A 19,218-nucleotide genomic window follows, 5' to 3' on the forward strand; every position below is an offset into this window, starting at 1 on the left:
ACCCCAGTTTAGTTCAGAGAGCTTCAGACTGGAAAAGAGAAGATCTCAGTACTTGTTCTGCCTCAGTGTACCAGGAGTATGACCTTGGAGAAGCTATTTCCAATCTCTGGACCCCAGTTTCATTACATGTAAAATTAGGGTGGTTAGAGATCACATCATCTGCTGAGATCCTTCTGTAAAATTTGACGATTCCTATGTAAGATGCTAACACAGATTTATGGTACCTGCTGTTGACATAATTGGGGCAAACATTTGGAGGACCTTGGAGTCTAGTATTGAAACAATTGACGGTTTTCTTTTAGTGTCTCATTATTGTTTTTCTACCATTTTGCTTAAAGGAATTTTGAACATCTTATACCTGATGCTCCTGAACTCATCCATGACTTCCTGGTTAATGAGAAAGATGCAAGTTGTAAAAGAAATGCATTTATGATGCTCATCCATGCTGACCAGGTGAAGTACTTTTTCTCTTATATTCAAAATTAAGTTTAGAACTGAAAGTTTTATTCAAAATTTTTTCTATCCTTAATGGTTCATACACTAAAATAATCAAGATAATTTAATTTGCAGCACATGAAATCTGTGTCATTTCATTGACTTTAGGCCTAAGATCCCAATTTGAATAAAGAGAAAATTATTTTTCTGGAAGGGTTTTACACCTTCTCTGAATGGTGGCATTATGTTATTCTTTCTTCAATTGTTTAGGATCGAGCTTTGGATTACCTAAGTACTTGCATTGATCAGGTTCAAACGTTTGGGGACATTCTTCAGTTGGTCATTGTTGAACTGATTTATAAGGTAAGGGAGAAAATCTACTTCATAGTAAAGCAGCCTGCCGACTCCTGGGATCAGGTTAAATTAGTTGACATTTTAAAAAGCAGCCAGAGTGGGTTTGGAGTAAAACTCAGTAAACTTGCCTATTATTACACCACATCTTTTGGGAGCCTCAAACAAATTTCTTCACAGCTCCTGTGCTCAGGGTCACATTTTGGTTAAAAGAATCTAATACTTGTCAAAAGCACTGCACTTTACTGATTCAGCTTTGTCAATTAATTGATGTAAAAAAGTAGGAATAGGTTAAGTTTGAATTTTCACATGAAATGCTCAATTAGCCCTGTCTTACTAAAGAATTCAGAAAATATCTCTGTAAGAATGGAATAACTTTTAATGTACTGAATTGAAATTGCCAAACTTATTTATAGAGGGAGGGGGAATTGGGTCAAATGGTACAAACAGCTGTTTTTCATTACCATAATGGTAGTTTAGGATAGCCAGATTTCCTGAGAGTAGGGTTCCTTACTCTCTAGGAACCTCCTCTTTGCCTAATAGAAAATAATTTCTAGATCATAATGGTCTAATGGGGTTTTAACTGGTCCCTTACTTTACAACCAAACAAATTCTGAAATAAACAATCAGTCTTACAAAGCAGATAAGTTAGTGAACAGTTATTTGTTTTAAAAGTGTCTACCTTTTGATAATATGTGAGATTTTACAAAAATTTGCTTTTCCATGGCCAATATATTATATAAAAGTCTTTATACAAGGTAAAAAGTATTTAAATGAAAAACATCCTCTTGAAAAGTTACTATGTTATTTGCCACAGTCTTACTGTATTGGCTATTCTATTGTCTTATCTATAAATTCTATTTAAAAGCAATCTTTCTGGGGTGGCTAGGTGGCGTAGTGAATGGGGTACCTACCCTGGAGTCAGGAGGACCTGAGTTCAAATACGGCCTCAGACACTTAACACAAAAACTAGCCTTGTGACCACTTTGGGCAAGTCACTTAACCCCAATTGCCCTCCAAAACGCAAAAAAATTAATAAGATAAAATAAAAGCAATCTTTCAGAGGATTAAGTCTTGTAGGTACTTCCTGATTATGTGAACAAGTAAGTATTCCTAGTGTCATTTAAAACCATGTTGTTTTTTTTCTCCAGGTGTGCCATGCAAATCCATCAGAAAGAGCTCGTTTTATTCGTTGCATCTATAATTTATTGCAGTCATCTAGCCCTGCAGTAAAATATGAAGCTGCAGGCACCTTAGTAACACTCTCTAGTGCCCCAACAGCAATCAAGGTATTGAAGTCATTTGTGTCTTTTGGGATGATGTTGGGTAAAAAATGAAACTTCTTATGGATTTTGTGTTTATAGTTCACGTGGTACGATTCACTTTGTATTCATGTGACATAAAATGAATAGGAATTACATAAAGCCATTTCCTTGCCTAATGTGATTCTTTCCACTTTCTCTTTCTTATGTAACTCTTATTGTCTTTTTTTTTTTTGGTTAAACATGTTTTCTCCCCTACTTCTTCCTCCCCAGCCCCAGGGGTGTGGGGGAACCCCCACAAACAAATCTTTGTAGCAGATATGTATATGCAAAACAAATTCCCACATTAGTCCACTTTCTAAGAGAGAGGGTGCCCTCAGGGCATACCAGCATTCCTCTTTACTGGAGGTGGCAAAATTGTTTTTACTTTTCAAAAGCTTTTCTTACATGGATTACAGAAAAGGTTGCATTTGTTGCCTTAAAGCTTTGAATGGTTTCTTTCTCAGCTCCCATTCATGATCTTAGCCAGCCACTTTTTTCCATCTGTCCTCAATTGTGATCAGAAATAGAGTAGAAGAGCAACTGTCCAAGGTCTTAGGGAATGAGTCATTCTGAATGTCCGGGTTCTTTGGATAACTGAATGTTTCTCTCTTTAAACACCAAGATCTGTTTTATATTTTAACCATTTTAGATGCAAATCTTTCCAGAATGAATTTTAGATTTGCTTGTCAGTATATACACTTTCACTATTTCCTCATTATTCCAGGCCACAATGATAAAAATCACTTAAGTTTCCATAGCACATTTTCAAAGTGCTTTCCCCACAACAACCCTTTGAGGTAGCTAGTACAAGTGTTGTTGCCCCCATTTTGTAAAGGGGAAACAGGCCGTGGAGTGGCTTGCCCAGGGGCACCAGCAAGTGTATGAGGAGGGCCTTGAAGCCTGGCCTCTCCCTCCTGGACAGCCTGGAGCTCCCTCTTCAGGCTTCTGCCTCTCCTAGCCTTGGCCACTTGAGGGACATGCTCAGACTGCATCCAGGTCAGGAGAACTTTTTGCCCCTGCACTGAGGGAGCTGAGCTGCTTGGCTTCTGCAGGTCTTCATGTACTGGCTTTTTGTGACTTTTCTTTTTCACCCTTGCTCCCAGACTGTTAGCTGCCCACTTCTTGTTATTAGAGCAGCCCTGTCTCACCTTCTCATTTGCTGCTATTCATCTGCTTTCAGCTGGGAAACCAGGTAATAGTAGCAGCTAACATATAGATGCTATGGCACTTACAAGTTTGCAGCACACTTTATAAATACAATCTCTCCTGGGAGGGATGTGCTGTTATCCCCATTTTACAGATACGGAGAGTGAGACCGACAGCAATAAGTGACCTGCCTAGAGGCAGCGAGGGGGCACAGTGGGTGGAGCTCGGGGCTGGTTGGGCTGCTCAGGGGTCTCCTGATTCCCGGGGGTGCTAGGCTGGATCACTGTGGAGTGTGTGGTTGGGGGTCACCACTGTATGTTCTTCACTGTTTATGCTTTTGTTCTCTAGGCTGCTGCTCAGTGTTACATTGACTTAATTATTAAAGAGAGTGACAACAATGTAAAGCTCATCGTCCTGGATCGATTGATAGAGCTAAAAGAGCATCCTGCCCATGAGCGCGTGCTGCAGGTGAGTGTGGTCTCCAGCAGTCGGTGGGTGATGTCAGAGGCTTCTGGCCAGTCAGTCTGCAAACATTTATTTAATACATTCTGTGTGCCAGGGACCATGCCAGGCACTGGAGAGGTATAAAGACAGTGAATGAGAACAGTCTGAGCTCCTGGGGAGGGTATGTTGTTGGGGGGTGGAGGAACCATGTGCATGTATAAATGTATGCAGAATAAATATAAAGAATACAAATAGAAAGGGGTTAACTACAAGAGGCAGCCAGCTGGCTTAGTGGATAGAGCACTGGCCCGGAGTCAGGAAGACCTGAGTTCAAATCCAGTCTCAGACACTCACTAGATGTATGACCCTGGGCAAGTCATGTAACCTCTGTTTGCTTTAATCCACTGGAGAAGGAAATGTCAACCCACTCCAGTACCTTTGCCAAGAAAACCCCATGGACAGTATTGTTCACAGTGTTATAAAGAGTTGGACAAAACTGAACAGCTAAACAACAAAGTTAGCCACAAGCCAGTTTAGGAAGAAGAAGATGGTGGCAGCTAAGGGGATCAGGAGTCTTCAGGTGGCAGTGATGGCGCAGTTCATCTCTGCTCATGGAGTCCCTCCTCCTTCAAGGCTGTGCTCATTCAGCCACATCTTGAAGAAGAGGAAGGATTACCCAGTCTATTCACGTAAATCCTAGACCAAGTGAAGACCTTGGGGGTTGGAAGCATTGTGATCAATGAGCATTCACTTTCTGCTGAGCTTTTCCTTTCTAACCAGACATGCTCCAGTTTCCCCCTCCACAAAACCCCTTTCCTTGTCTCTGCCCTCCCTTCCGGTTATTCTGTGGCCCTCCTGACCTTCACCGTGAAACTTGTAGAAAAGACTGTCTGCAGTTTCTCAGTCCTCTGCTGTTCAGCCTCCGGGTTCCTGAAATGGCTCTTTGAGGTCCCCAGTGTTCCCTTTGATGTCAGGTCCGCCGTCTGAGGGTCTTCTCAGGCCTTGTTGTCTTGACACTCAAGCAGCTTTTAGTGCTGCTGACCACAGCCTCCCTAACCTCTTCTCACTTGGTTTCCATGACATGGCTTTCACTTGGTCTTCCTCGAGCTGTGCCCAGAAGTCTGTCTCCTCAACAAACATTCATTTAAGCACTTGCCACGAGCCATAGTGGATATAAGGTAGAAAACAAAACTGTCTCTGACTTTATGGACCTCCTTATCCTAGTTCATTCTCTCCTAAATGCAAGTGTCCCTTAGGGCTCTGTCCTCTTCTGATTTCTCTGTCTGCATTCTCTCCTTTTGGTGATCTCATCCAGGGCTTGTGGTTTCAACCCTCACCTCCGTGAAAACGTCTCCTAAATCTGTGTGTCCATCTCTGTTCTCTCTCCTGAGCTCTAGCCCTTCCTTTCCAGCTGCCGCTGCCTGTCAGTCACCTCTGCCTTCGTGACACTTCGAATTCAGTGTGTTCTGAATTGATTCTTCCCCAAACCTGCTCCTCAGCTTCCTTATTTGTGTGCATCTCCCCCGCCTCCCAGACTGGGTGGCTGTTTAGTGCCTTCAGTGGGTCAGGCATCCCGCTAGGCACTGGGATGCAAGTGAAACAGTTTGAGCTTCCAAGATTCTGGCTCAACTCTTTGCTCTTCCTTATCCTGTGTGTCCAGTTGGTTGTCAAGCCCTGTCAGTTTCCTCCACACTTTCTTTCACTTAAACCATTAGTGTCCTCATTTGGGCCTTTGTTCTCTCAGCAACTGTTGTGCTAGCCAGCTAACTGGACCCTGTGTATACAAGTCTCTCCCTTCTCCGGACCCCAATGACTGCCAAAATAACCTTGCTAATTCACGATCCTGATTACATCACTCCTCTGCTTAAAAACCATCACTGACTCTTCGTTACCTTGAGGATGAAATATATCAACTTTATTTTATTTTCTGTTACAAATTCTTTCTTCCCTTCCCCCACCTATTGAGAAGGCAAGAAAAACAGAATCCATTGCAATATGTATAGTCATGCAAAATAAATTACCTCATTAGCCGGGTTCTCTCCTCTCCCTTCCAAAAAGGCAAGAAAAAGAAAGAGAAAAGATAAGCTCTCTCTCTCATTGGGTTGCATACTTCATCATTCCTTTGGCATCATCAGTGGTAATTGTATTGATCAGAGTTCCTAAGTCTTTTGCAGTTGATTCTCATTACATTATTGCTGTTACTATGTCTTCTGCTCTCCTGATTCTGCTCACTTGGCTACATCATTTATGAGAATCTTCCCAGGTTTTTCTGAAACCATTTCAAGTGATGGAATACAGACTCTAAATAGTATTTTTTTAATTACATGTAAAGATAATTTTTAACATTAATTTCTTATAAAATTTTGAGTTAGAAATTTTTCTTCTTTCCTTCCCTTCCCTCCTCCCTAAGATGGTTAGTAATTTGATATAGGTTATATACATGCAGTCTTGCAAAACATTTCCATACCAGTCATGTAATACAGAGTGTTTAGTTAGGCAAGTAAGGCCTTCTGTAGCCATGACCTTCTCCTCCTTGGACTGAGCCTCGACAGCACTCCCCAGACATTTCCTTTCGGGTAGTCTCCACTCAGGCCATTACTTCCACTTCGTCCCCACCTAAAAACCAGGCTTTGATAGACCAGTCTGACTTTCTCTTGCTCAGTTCCTGGCCCCTACGGCACTTGTGAGATGTCTCTAGTCATGCTACCATCATGTATCTCTCCTTCACTCTTTGCTTTTCAGCTTTCCTTTATTTCATCTTTCCCACTTCAAATATAAGCTCTTTGAGGGTAGGCACTATCTAGTATGCCTTATCCCACTGTTATTTGTTCTTCCTTATCAAAGAGGGCCATGTCATCAGGGAGGTGATGCCATGACTTCTAGGTGAGTTGGATTTAAGTGAGGAAAGGCTGTGCAGAGTCACCAGCCTCACTTTCTCCTCTGGAGCCATCTGGGTCCAGTGACAAGATACGGATCAGGATGACTGGAGATGGCCCTGGATGCAGTAGGGGACCTTGGCCTTTTTAAGCTAAGGTCTTTAACAGGTCTCAGTGATTAAGTGATTCACTGATTAAGGCTAGGTAAGGAATGAGACAGAGAATGGCCTCTTTTACCTAGTCAAAAAAAATTGGTCTGGGAGGGGAAGACTCTCAGGGTTTCTGGCCAGAACAGAAACAGTTGCTGTTTACACTCACTCTGAGCCATCAAGACCCAAACAGTGACAAGCGAGGCTTTTCCACTATACATCCCTTCACATACCCAGTATTCTAGACAAGTTGTTCCCTGATCTAGTTTTACCATTTCCTCCCTCCTTATATTCACTGAGGCCTGTGCCCCAGGACTCTCCACATCTCTGCCTATTGAAATCTTTTCTTAACAGCTCAAGATGCTGCTTTTTCCATTGTCTTCCCTCCTTCCCAGTTAAAGTGATTTTTCACTCCTCATTTTTTTCTAGCATTTTATCTAGCCTTTTCCATTGTCTTTTTCACAGTCTCTTCTGCATGTCTTATTCTCTCATCTTCCGCCATTGGCAGCTGGGTGGTGCCAGGCCTGAAGTCAGGAAGACCCATCTTCCTAAGGTCACATGTGGTCTGAGACACTAGCTGTGTGACCTGGGCAAGTCACTTCACCCTGTCTGCCTCATTTTTCTCATCTATAAAATGAAATAGAGAAATGACAAACCACTCTAGTATCTATGCCAAGAAAAGCCCAAATGAGATCATGAAGAGTCAGGCACAAATGAAACCTCTGAATAACACCATGTGCCAAACTCTGTGCTAAGGATTCAAATAAGAAAAAGAAAGATTGTCCCTTATAATCTAATTAAGGAAGATAAAGCTGGAACATGGAGGAGAGCAGGAGGAATCCAGGTCCCTGCCCTCTGTAAAGGAAAACTTTGGATGGAATTTAGTGCTCCATCCTCCAGCCCTCCCATCAGAGAGAAAGGAGACTGAGGGGGTAGGGAGGATGTGGAGTATCCTGTTGTTCAGTAATTTTAGTCTTGTCTTACTCTTCATGACCCATTTGGGGTTTTCTTGGCAAAGATAATCAAGGGGTTTGCCATTTCCTTTTCCTAGCTGCCCTCTGGCACATAGTAGAGGTTTAATAAATGTTTATTGAATTTGAATTGAACTCTTTATCTTTATATTGCCAATACCTGTTAGAGCCCTGTACATAATGGGCACTTAAATGTCTGTTGAATTGAATTGAGTTTATGCTAATTCTGAAGTACAATATTCAAGTCCTAAAAGTTTGTTTTCATCTCAGATATTACCTAGTTTGTTGACATTTGCCTTTCTATTAAAAATAGAATGAATGACATACAAATTTCTAAAAGTTTCTTTTGAAGATTTTGATTAAGTAGACTCTAATTGGGATTTTATTCTGTAACATGTGTTTTGTAAAGATTAACTTTCTTCCTTAACAATTATCTTCATCATACTTTCAGATAACTTAACACTTTTATATATAGACATTTAGGATTTGAAGGACTTTTAGAGATTAGCCCCTTAATTTTACAGATGAGGTAACTGAGGCCCAAAACAGTCTGGTGATTTGTCCAGCATTACATGGACAGAGTCAAAACTGAGTTTCTAGACTCCTTATATGGTGCCCTTTCCCTATGTGACATTGATCCTTTAGTGAAAAAGATATTCATATTTTGAAATTTCTTGGAAAATATTGACAAGAATGCTTATACACTAAAGTTCTTAGTTTCTCTATTTGATCTATGAAAATAGAAGTTTCTTTAAAAGGCAAGCTTCTTTAAACAGAGTTTTTGTTATTCTTTCTAGGATTTGGTTATGGACATCTTGAGAGTGTTGAGCACCCCAGATTTAGAAGTGCGAAAGAAAACTCTGCAGTTAGCACTAGACCTTGTGTCTTCCAGAAATGTGGAAGAGGTAAAAGAAAGTTCTGATTACCATGTTCCATCCACTATAATGTAGTTTAATGTACGACTTGAAAACTTATCTGCATTCGGTCTTTTAGCTAGTGATTGTCCTGAAGAAGGAAGTGATTAAAACCAATAATGTGTCAGAGCACGAAGACACTGACAAATACAGGCAGCTCCTCGTCCGCACGCTGCACTCTTGCTCTGTTCGGTTTCCAGATATGGCTGCAAACGTCATTCCAGTGGTGAGTGAAACCTGACTGTCCCAGAAAACTGTTTCCATTTTTTTTTTTTCATTTAAGGTAGGCACATCATCAGACGACTCTATAAGGGAGCAAGGAATATACCCACCACTAACCTCTGCTCTTTCTGAGCAGCACAGGTGGGGAGCTGTCCTCAAGCGCCAAAGCCTTTTGATTTAGAATTATGTGTACAATTCATCTTACTGAGTCAGTAAGCTTGGTTTCTCAGCCTTCAGCTCTTCCTAAATTATATTGAGCAACATACGGGAGCAGAAATGAGCGAGGAGCCAAGAAGTTCTCTGAGGTGCTGCTGAGAAGTGACAGCCCTGGGAGGCCATGGTAGCATACACAGCTGCCCCAAGGGCATCAGTGTTGGTACTATCCACAGAAGCCATAAAATGTTAGGGCTGGAAAGGACAACTTCTTTCCTTGGTAATCATATTTTCATCACTTTATCCTGAATCATCAGGAGATGGTTAAATTGTGCTCTGCCTACCATTATAATGGTAATAATATTGTCTGAGATTAATCTAGCACAAATTCACTCTGTGTCAGCTTATTCTGGTCTGCTTGTCCAATACAAGCTTCACAAATACGTAGGCTCCTTAAGAGTCTACCAATTATGGCGAATCTTTAATAAACTTTGTTTTACTTTGAAAAAAAAAGGTAATGTTACAGATTTACTTTCATATCTTTTAAGAAGGTCTCCATCAAAAGATGTTTTTAAAAAAAATTCAGTACTTAAAACTGCAAGATTCAGTTATCTGGAAAATTCACTCTGAGAATCTGTGATTCTCTAAAATTATATCTTTTATGTCTTGGGATTTTTAGATCCTGGTGTGTTTTCATTTTCATTTATGAGATTACAGAAATTCTTGACAGTATTTGAGGTGTAAATTGGCCACCCTTTTATAGTGAGTAAGTGGTAAGAAAATGAGTGATGGTTTTTCCTCACCAGCGAATACACCCAAGAACAGTATTTTACCATCAGCTTTTGCTTTCAGTAGTCATGTCAAACAAATCCCACTGAGATTAAAATGAATGTTTGTATCCTTATGAGATCACAGTTGCTAATAGGACTGCAGCATTAGTGTATGGACAAGAACATTGGCCTTAGAGGAAGAAGACCCAAGCAAGGCCTGCTCCAAAACTTGCTTTGGGACCTTTTGCCTTCACCTGATAAAACAGTTCTTTGGATCCCTAAGGCATGGGTTCAAATTCTGTCCCTGCTGTTTATTGCCCATGTGCCCATTAACAAATTATGTCATTTTTCTGGGCTGTAGCTTCTTTATCTGTATGGTAAAGGGTTTGTAGAAGATAAATGATCCTGAGAGTGAGAGTGCTGTGTCAATCTGGGAGGGGCCACAAGGGTGGAATGTGGAACCAGTGAGCCGTCTGCACTACCATGGAATGTGGTCCTGGTATACAGTAGGTACTTAGGAAATACTTTTTTTTTTTTTTAGCTAATGGAGTTCCTCAGTGACAACAATGAAGCAGCTGCTGCTGACGTCTTAGAGTTTGTCCGGGAAGCTATTCAGCGGTTTGACAATCTCCGATTGCTTATTGTTGAGAAAATGCTTGAAGTCTTTCATGCTATTAAGTCTGTCAAGTAGGTTTAAAATCTTCTCAAAACGATAAGCTTAACATTTTGTTTTTCTCTTTGAAGATTTTAAGAATTGAAGTAGATGATAGTAAATTCATTGGAGGAGAATGATTTAGGGTAAACAGTCCAGAGAGGACCAGTGTCATTTTAGTGAATCCATAATTTCTAGGAGGAAGAGTCATGATTTAAAGAGTTAGCTCTTTCTTCCCCACCTGGCTTCCTTAAAAATGTAATGAAAATGAGAACAGTATCTTGATAAGTAAGTAGATATGGACATATATATGTAATGTTAAATATCACCACTTTTCCAGTATCTTTAATTATATTAAACTTTATATGTGTTAGAGCGCAGAAATTGAAGGGCAAGTTTTATCTAAAATGATGTGCCTTTGTTAAAATAATCTATTGCTGATAAAAGATGGTTAGATTTGAATCTATTTAAGTACACATGACAATGTACCAAAATAGAATATCCACCCAGTAAAGGGCACGTGTAAAATGACACATTTGTATCGTTAATATGTTGTATGTAACATTAATGATGTTACATGTAACAATAATGTTGTATGTAACATTAATATGTTACATCAGCATTTATGTTGGTGGACAAATAGGCTTCCATGATAAGGAAAAAAGTTATAGCAAAGTACTTCCCACCTACCTACACTATCATCTTCTCCAGCTCCTGTTGTTTACCTATTTCGCTTTCTGATGAAGTGTAATGAACATGTTAATGAAGATTCTGGTTAGTACTTGTGTAGTATCCCATTGGCAAACTTGACTTCAGTGCCTTCTTTTATAAAATGATGGTAAATTCTGTAAACTAGTTTATTTCTTGAGTCTCTTCTAGCTGTAAATTATGCAATTCTGTTATGGTGATCTATTTCTTTGTTTCAGGTTGAGGTAAAACAAGTATATTATAGGCTTCTCTCCTAAATATTTTTCACAGTTTATTAAAAGCTGGTACCTTGAATCCCTTTATTGTCTACTGTCCCATTCACAAAATTAATTCCTTTTTGATAGCTTCAGAAGAATGAATTTTTTTTGTTTTAAATTTTTAAAACAGCATAGTAACCTTTCAGAGTGATTAAATATAATAAGCTGATAGAATTAAATATACTTTGGTATTGTCCTTAATAGGTTTTAGAAATAGAAAGAACTTAGAAGTCTTCTAGTCCAACCCCTCATTTTTCAAATGAAGGAACTGAGGCCCAGAGATTAGTAAACATGTCCAAAGGCATACAAGTAATAATGGAAGAAAGCCCACTCCAAAAAAACATTTTTTTAATTTAATTTTTCCCCCTATGTTTACCATTTTCGCTGATAACATTTTAGAATGAGTTTTTAGTTCTTAATTGTAAATAAAACATAATTTTTTGTTAATTTTATGGTATTTGGAAAGACTCCAAAGAAATAAAATCTGTGTCTGTATGGGGGAGGAGCACTTTTTTTACAGCATCATCTTTAGTTCCTTATAGAATCATACCATCTTGTGTTTTTGTATTAAATTTGAAAATATAAGTTGAGATCTTTACTAAGTTCAGTAATTGGCTTTGAGTTCATAGTGCCCTTGTTTCTTCTTCTATTAGAATTTACCGGGGAGCTTTGTGGATCCTGGGAGAGTATTGTAGTACCAAAGAAGACATACAGAGTGTGATGACTGAAGTCCGCAGGTCCCTGGGGGAGGTATGTTTTTACTTAGTAATTCTGTCATATATAAAACTTTACATTCATCAGTGAGGTATTTTATCTAGCTAATATAAAAGTTAGGGAAAGTGTGGCCTGAGCCACATTAAATTGTTGTTGGGAAGTATTTAACAAAATAAATAAAAATGCAGTGAAAAACAAATGACACAGTTTTGAAAACTGAGGTATTATGTATCTTGGAAGGATCCCAGGGTATGGTTCAGTGGCCCCTGTTTCTATTTGAGTGAGACACTTGACCTAGAGCATCTAGAAGGTAAGTGACTTGTCTGGGATCACAGAGTCAGAGGCAAGACTTAGGCCCATGTTTTTCTGACTCCAAAGTTGCCTTTGTAGCTATGTGTTGCCTCTCCCAGGACAGATGATATGGTACTGAAAAATATTTATGAAATTTATGGACCATTGGAGACTAATTCTGAAGTTTGTGTACAAATGTTAAGATGGAAAGGCAGATGCTTTTAATAAACCCTAACATAGTTTTCAGTGGGAAGTGGGAGTCTGGGTCCTTATCTCAGCAGCTGTGTGACTTTGGACAAGTCCTTTTACCTTTGTAGATGTCAGCTTCCATGTCTGTACCATGAGAGAATTGAACTAAAAGAGTGTCTCATTATCCCTTCAAATTTTTAATTTCTTAGATTCCATAAAAATGGAAAATTGTATTTAATACTCATTTTGTGTTAGAAAAATTAGTGGATTTAATTTTTTTTAAAAAGGCTTGGGCTGGAACTGGTCATATCTTATTATTTGATCTTGGGCAAGTCAGTAATTTCTCTGGTCTTAAGTCTCCTTATCTATAAAATAAAAAGAATTTGAATAAGAGATGTCTAACTCCCAACAGTCTGCAAACTTATGAATTCTGCCACCGCTGCTCTTGAATTCTGTGACATTACAAAAATCCCTTATTCTTTCCTCATCAGTAGAATGAGAATAATGATATTTCTGCTACTTCTCTGTAATGTTAATGGGAGTTGAGATCTTCCTTGCCCATTAATGGGCCTCACTTGTAGGAAGGCTTTCACACCTTTTGCTAATTTCTCATTAGGCACTGAGTCATGAGGGTTGTGATGCCTTCTGGCTCTGAGAAGTGTATCTATACTCTGAATTGGTATTTTGCTTTGGGGGCTCACTTATGAGAAGGATCTTGTGGATTCTCTGGTCAAGATTCTGAGTGGCCCTATGTTCAGAGCTCCCTGCCTGCTCAGATGTAAAGTTTCTCTTTCCATTTAAAAATGGTCTTTCTCTTTAAAAATTGTACTTCCTGTGTTAGAGCAGAGCTTACAGTGTCTCCTGAAGTGATTAAGTTATAAAAATATCATCTGAAATGGGATGCATGATACAAACTTCGTTATTTCTGTGGTTGAAATTGTTGCTAGTCACGTTTCTGATTGATTCTTAGATCCCAATCGTGGAATCAGAAATAAAGAAAGAAGCTGGTGAATTAAAACCTGAAGAAGAAATCAATGTGGGGCCAGTTCAGAAACTGGTAACCGAGATGGGTACTTATGCTACTCAGAGTGCTCTCAGCAGTTCCAGACCAGCCAAAAAGGAGGAAGACAGGTAACCAAGTCATCTGTACTCTTAAGAATTTTAACTTACAGACATATTGCCTTTTTTTTATTATAAAGTGCTTTATAGATATTGTCTTATTTGATTTCATAAGAACCCATTGTGCAGATGATGAAACTGAGACTCAGATATGAAGTCCTGTAGCATTTGTTCCCCTCTCCATTGTCTCTTGAAGATCACTGACATCGACTCATTATCAGGTTGAAGACTCTCAGGGCATGAGTTCATTGAAGGTAGTTAGATTTTGTTTAACCATCTCATAATTCCTGGGTTTTAACTCCTCGTTAACCTTTTTTTTTTCTATCCTTAATTCAAAGATAGAATTCCCTTTGGAGAAGGGAGCAGACAAAATTAGAGTTGAGTAGTTCAGCCAGTTTGCCACCACCTGTCATCATTCCATACTTCCTAAGCAGCAGTCACCCCTTCACTGATCCTCCTTTTGTTCCCAATATAGCTTTAAAAAAGATGGTTTTTTGCTGTCTTTAGCATTCATTACCAACCTCAGTCCATTCTGGGATTGAGCAATCTTGATGCTCTTCTTACAGAGCTCTAGTCCTCTTTGGTGTTCATTCCCAGTTGATGGCCTTCACAGCCATCTTGTATACATGTCTTTTCCATATATGAGTTGGTCCATATTCAGCTACATCAGTTACTTTGAATATATATAGTTCTTGATTTTCATCCTCTTGGGAGTCATTCTGTTTCACATCTTTACAATTTCATTCTTTTTTTTTCTTTTAAATGTATTTACTTTTAGTTTACAACATCCAGTTCCACAACTTTTTGAGTTCCAAATTTTCTCCTTCCCTCTCCCCCTCTATGGCAGCATGCAATCCAATATAGGTTCTACATATACCTTCACATTAAACATTAGTCAAGTTGTGAAGAAGAATTATAACCAATAGAATGAACAACAAGAAAGAAGAAACAAAACGAAAAAGAGAAAGAAAGCAAGTAGTTTGCTTCAATCTACATTCAGATTCCATAATTCTTTCTCTGGATATGGATATCCTTTCCATCGTGAGTCTTTTGGAGTTGTCTTAGAACCTTGCATTGCTAAGAGGAGTCCAGTCTATATCAAAGTTAGTCATCACAGATACTATGTGTCTGTAATTGTGTACAATGTTCTCCTGGTTCTGCTCCCCTCACTCAGCATCAGTTTATGTAAGTCTCTCCAGGTTATTTTGAAGTCTGTCTGCTCCTCATTTCTTATAACACAACAGTAGTATTCCATTACATTCATATTTAACAACTTGTTCAGCCATTCCCCAATTGATGGGCATCCCCTTGAGTTCGAGTTCTTTGCCACCACAAAAAGAGCTGCTATAAATATTTTTGTATATGTGGGTACTTTTCCCATTTTTATGATCTCTTTGGGATATAGCCCTAGAAGTGGTATTGCTAGGTTTTGCACATTTTTATAGCCCTTTGGGCATAGTTCCAAATTGCTCTCCAGAATGGTTGAATCAGTTCACAACTCCACCAGCAATGCATTAGTGTTCCAATTTTCCAATGTCTCCAGCACTGATCATTTTCCTGTTTTGTCATGTTAGCCAATCTGATAAGTGAGATGTGATACCTAAGAGTTGTTTTGATTTGCATTTTGCGTTTATTTTGGAGGGCATTTGGGATTAAGTGACTTGCCCAAGGTCACAGATTTGCATTTTTCTAATCAGTAGTGATTTAGAGCATTTTTTCATATGATTATAGATACCGAACTTTGTACAAAAAACTTTTCAATTTAAAGTAATTGGGGTGGCCAGGTGAGTAAGAGCACCGGCTCCAGTGTCGGGATGACCTGGGGATCAAATCCGGGCTCAGATACTTAGCACCACACCCAGAAATAACTGGCCGTGTAACCTTGAGGAAGTGACTTAACACCAATTGCTTTAAAAAAAAAGATTTAAAAAAATTTAACGTAATTAAAATGATCAGTTTTGCATTTTGTAATACTCTCTATCTCTTGTTTGGTCATAAATTCTTCCCTTCTCCATAAATCTGATAGGCAAACTATTCCTTGCTCTCCCAAATTGCTTATAGTATCAGCCTTTATATTTAAATCGTGAACCCATTTTGCCTTTTATCTTAGTATATGATATAAGATGTTGGTCTCCGCCTAGTTGCTACCATACTATTTTCCAGTTTTCCCAGCAGTTTTTGTCAGATACTGAGTTCTTATTCTAGAAGCTGGAATCCACCCCTCTATTTCTCAGCCAGTACCAAGTAATTTTGATGATTGCTGCTTTATAATGCACTTTAAAATCTGGTCTGGCTAGGCTACCTTCCCTAGCATTTCTTTTCATTATTTTTCATTAATTCCCTTGATGTTTTGGACCATTTGTTCTTCCAGATGCAGTTTGATTGGTAGAGCACTAAACAGGTAAATTAATTTAGGTAAAATTATCATTTTTATCATATTAGCTCAGCCTAACCATGAGTAACTGATGTTTTCGCAATTTTTTTTTTTTTTGGAGGAGGGAAGGCTGGGCAGTTGGGGTTAAGTGGCTTGCCTAAGGTTGCACAGCTAGTAACTGTGTCAAGTGTCTGAGGTCTCATTTGAACTCAGGTCCTCCTGACTTCAGAGCCAGTGCTCTATTCACTGTGCCACCTAGCTGCCCCCAGTTATTTAGATCTGACTTGATTTGTATGAAAAGGGTTTTGTAATTGTGTTCATTTAGTTCCTGGATTTGTTTTGGCAGGTAGACTCCCAAATATTTTGTAATGTCTACAGTAACTTTAAATGGAATTTCTGTTTTATTTCTTGCTTTTGGGCTTCATTAGAAATATATAGGAGTGCCGAGGATTTGTGTGAGTTTATTTTTATATTCTGCAACTTTGCTAGAGTAATTTATTATTTCAAGTAGTTTTTTACTCGATGCTCTAGGATTCTTTAAGTATATCATCATATCATCTGCAAAGAGTGATAGCTTAGTCTCTTCTTTGCCTATTCTAATTCTTTCAGTTTCTTTTTCCTCTCTTAATTGCTACAGCTAACATTTCCAGTACCAAATAGAATAACGGGTGATAGTGGACCACCTTGTTTCATCTCTGATCTTTTTGGAAGTGCTTTTTGCTTATCCCCATTACAGATAATACTTGCTGATGGTTTTAGGTAGATACTACTTATCATTTTAAGGAAGACTCCATTTATTCCTATGCTTTCTAGTGTTTTTTAATAGGAATGGGTGTTGTATTTTGTCAAAAGCTTTTTCTGCATCTATTGAGATATATGGTTTCTGCTAGTTTTGTTGTTGATGTGATCAATTATTCTTTTTTTTTCAAATGCTTTATTAACTTCTGATTTGCATCATTCATTTCTGCCAGATTTTGAGTTACAAATTTTCTCTCCATTTTTCCCCTACCCACTGCCCCAAAATATCAGTCCCATAGGATATCCCCTCCAATCTGCTCTCTCCCACATTTTTTCCCATACCCCTTACGACTTTTCCAGTGGATCTCTATGCCCCAGTGCCTGTATATCTTATTTCCCAATTACATGTAAAATAGTATTAATGATAGTATATACATATATATATACATATATATATGTATTTGAATATTTGATTTTAAAACTTTGAATTCCAGATTCATTCCCTTCCTCCCTTGTCACCCACAATTACTGGGAAGATAAACAGTTCAGTATAGGTTGTACATGTGTGGCTAATGCAAAACAATAACATAGTAGATATATTGTAAAAGACTGACTATATTTCCCTCCCTCCTATCTCACCTCCCACTTGTTCTATTCTCTACTTTGATCCCGTCCCTTTTCAGAAGTGGGTGCTTCCAACTTCCCTTCCCCCAGCCTGCCCTCCCTTCCATCATTTCCCCTCTCATCCCCTCTCTCCAGTTCTCTCCTGGAGGGTGAGATACCCTATTTAGTGTGTATTTCATTCCCTCCTCAAGCCAAATTCAGTGGGAATAAGGTTGACCCATTCCCTTTTGCCTTCCTATTCTTCCCCTCCATTGTAACCATTTTCCCTTGTCTCTTCTATATGAGATAGTTTACCCCATTCTGTCTCTCCCCATCTCCTCTCATTATATTCCTCTCTCACCTCTTTATTTCACCTTTTAAGTATCATCCCTTCCTGTTAAATTGGTCCTGTGCCCTCTATCTATATATACCTGTAAACATATACACGCATTCACATATGTATTCATATGCCCATATAGACATATATATTTCTATTCCCTTCAACTATTTTCATACTGAGAAAAGTTTCATAAGTTACAATTATTATTTTTCCATGTAGGAAAGTAAATAGTTCAACTATGATAAGTTCCTTATGATTTCTTTTTCCCGTTTACCTTCTCATGCTTCTCTTGCTTCTTGTATCTGAATGTCAAATTTTCTATTCAACTCTGGTTTTTTTCCCTCAGGAATGCTTGAAAGTCCTCTATTCCACTGAATGACCATATTTTCCCCTGAAACATGATACTCAGTTTTGCTGGGTAGGTGATTCTTGGTTTTAATCCCAGCTCCTTTGACCTCCAGAATATCATATTCCAAGCCCTTCAATCCCTCAGTGTAGAAGCTGCCAGATCCTGGGTTATCCTGATTGTGTTTCCACAATATTCAAATTGTTTCTTCCTGGCTGCTTGGAATATTCTCTCCTTAATCTGGGAATTCTGGAACCTGGCTATAATATTCCTAGGAGTTTTGTTTTGGGGATCTTTTTCAGGAGGTGATTGATGGATTCTTTCAACCTCTATTTTGCCCTCTGGTTCTAAAACATCAGGGCAGTTTTCTTTGAGAACTTACTGGAAGATGATTTCTAGGTTCTTACTTTGATCATGGCTTTCAGGCAGTCCAGTAATTTTTAAATTCTCTCTGCTGGATCTATTTTCCAGGTCAGTGGTTTTTTCCATGAGATATTTCACATTGCCTTCTATTCTTTCATTTGTTTGGATCTGTTTAACAGCATCTTGATTTCTCATAAAGTCATTAGCTTCCATTTGCTCCAATCTAATTCTGAAGCGATGATCCTCCTCATTGAGTTTTTGAGATTCTTTTTCCATCTGGCAAATTTGACTTTTTAAGGCATTCTTCTCCTCATTGCCTTTTTGAGCCTCTTTTGCCATTTGAGTTAATCTATTTTTAAGGTGTTATTTTCCTCAGTCAGGCTGTTGACTCTCATTTTGTAATTTTCTTGCATCGTTCTCATTTCTCTTCCCAATTTTTCCTCCACTTCTCTTATCTGCTTCTTAAGGTCCTCTGTGGCCTGTAACCAGCTCATATTTTCCTTTGAAGCTTTTGGTGCAGGAGTTCTGACTTCACTGTCTTCCTCCTGTTCCATGCTTTGCACCTTTTTGTCCCCAAAATAGGAGTCTAATTTTGGAATCTTCTCTCTGCTTTGTTTCCTTTGCCTGGTCATGTCGCCTCTCAGTCACTTGACACCTGGGTTTTTTGCCACAGTAGGACTCTGCCACCAGACAGGGGAGCTTTCATCCCAAATGCTGGGGTTTTCTCAGCTGCCGGAGGTATTAGATGGGTGCCCCCTCTGAGGTCTCCACACGCTCTGGCAAGCTGGA

General features: G+C 38.9%; 1 protein-coding gene across 4 annotated transcripts in view; it reads left to right on the forward strand.

The window, feature by feature from the left end:
• Nucleotides 1–19,218, forward strand: part of COPB1 (COPI coat complex subunit beta 1) — a 39,706-nt gene that overhangs the window by 8,331 nt on the left and 12,157 nt on the right. For all 4 annotated transcript variants that reach the window (XM_069091154.1, XM_069091153.1, XM_069091155.1 and 1 more), the window contains exons 5-13: nt 339–453; nt 706–798; nt 1,938–2,075; nt 3,585–3,704; nt 8,474–8,581; nt 8,670–8,816; nt 10,277–10,422; nt 12,006–12,102; nt 13,517–13,677. In XM_069091154.1, the coding sequence (XP_068947255.1) occupies nt 339–453; nt 706–798; nt 1,938–2,075; nt 3,585–3,704; nt 8,474–8,581; nt 8,670–8,816; nt 10,277–10,422; nt 12,006–12,102; nt 13,517–13,677 (1,125 nt within the window). The remainder of the gene's footprint in view (nt 1–338; nt 454–705; nt 799–1,937; nt 2,076–3,584; nt 3,705–8,473; nt 8,582–8,669; nt 8,817–10,276; nt 10,423–12,005; nt 12,103–13,516; nt 13,678–19,218) is intronic.

This window comes from Petaurus breviceps, unplaced genomic scaffold (assembly GCF_028583685.1).
Source record: "Petaurus breviceps papuanus isolate PSGF00001 unplaced genomic scaffold, PetGlider_PUasm1.0 188, whole genome shotgun sequence".
NCBI classification, from domain to species: domain Eukaryota; kingdom Metazoa; phylum Chordata; class Mammalia; order Diprotodontia; family Petauridae; genus Petaurus; species Petaurus breviceps.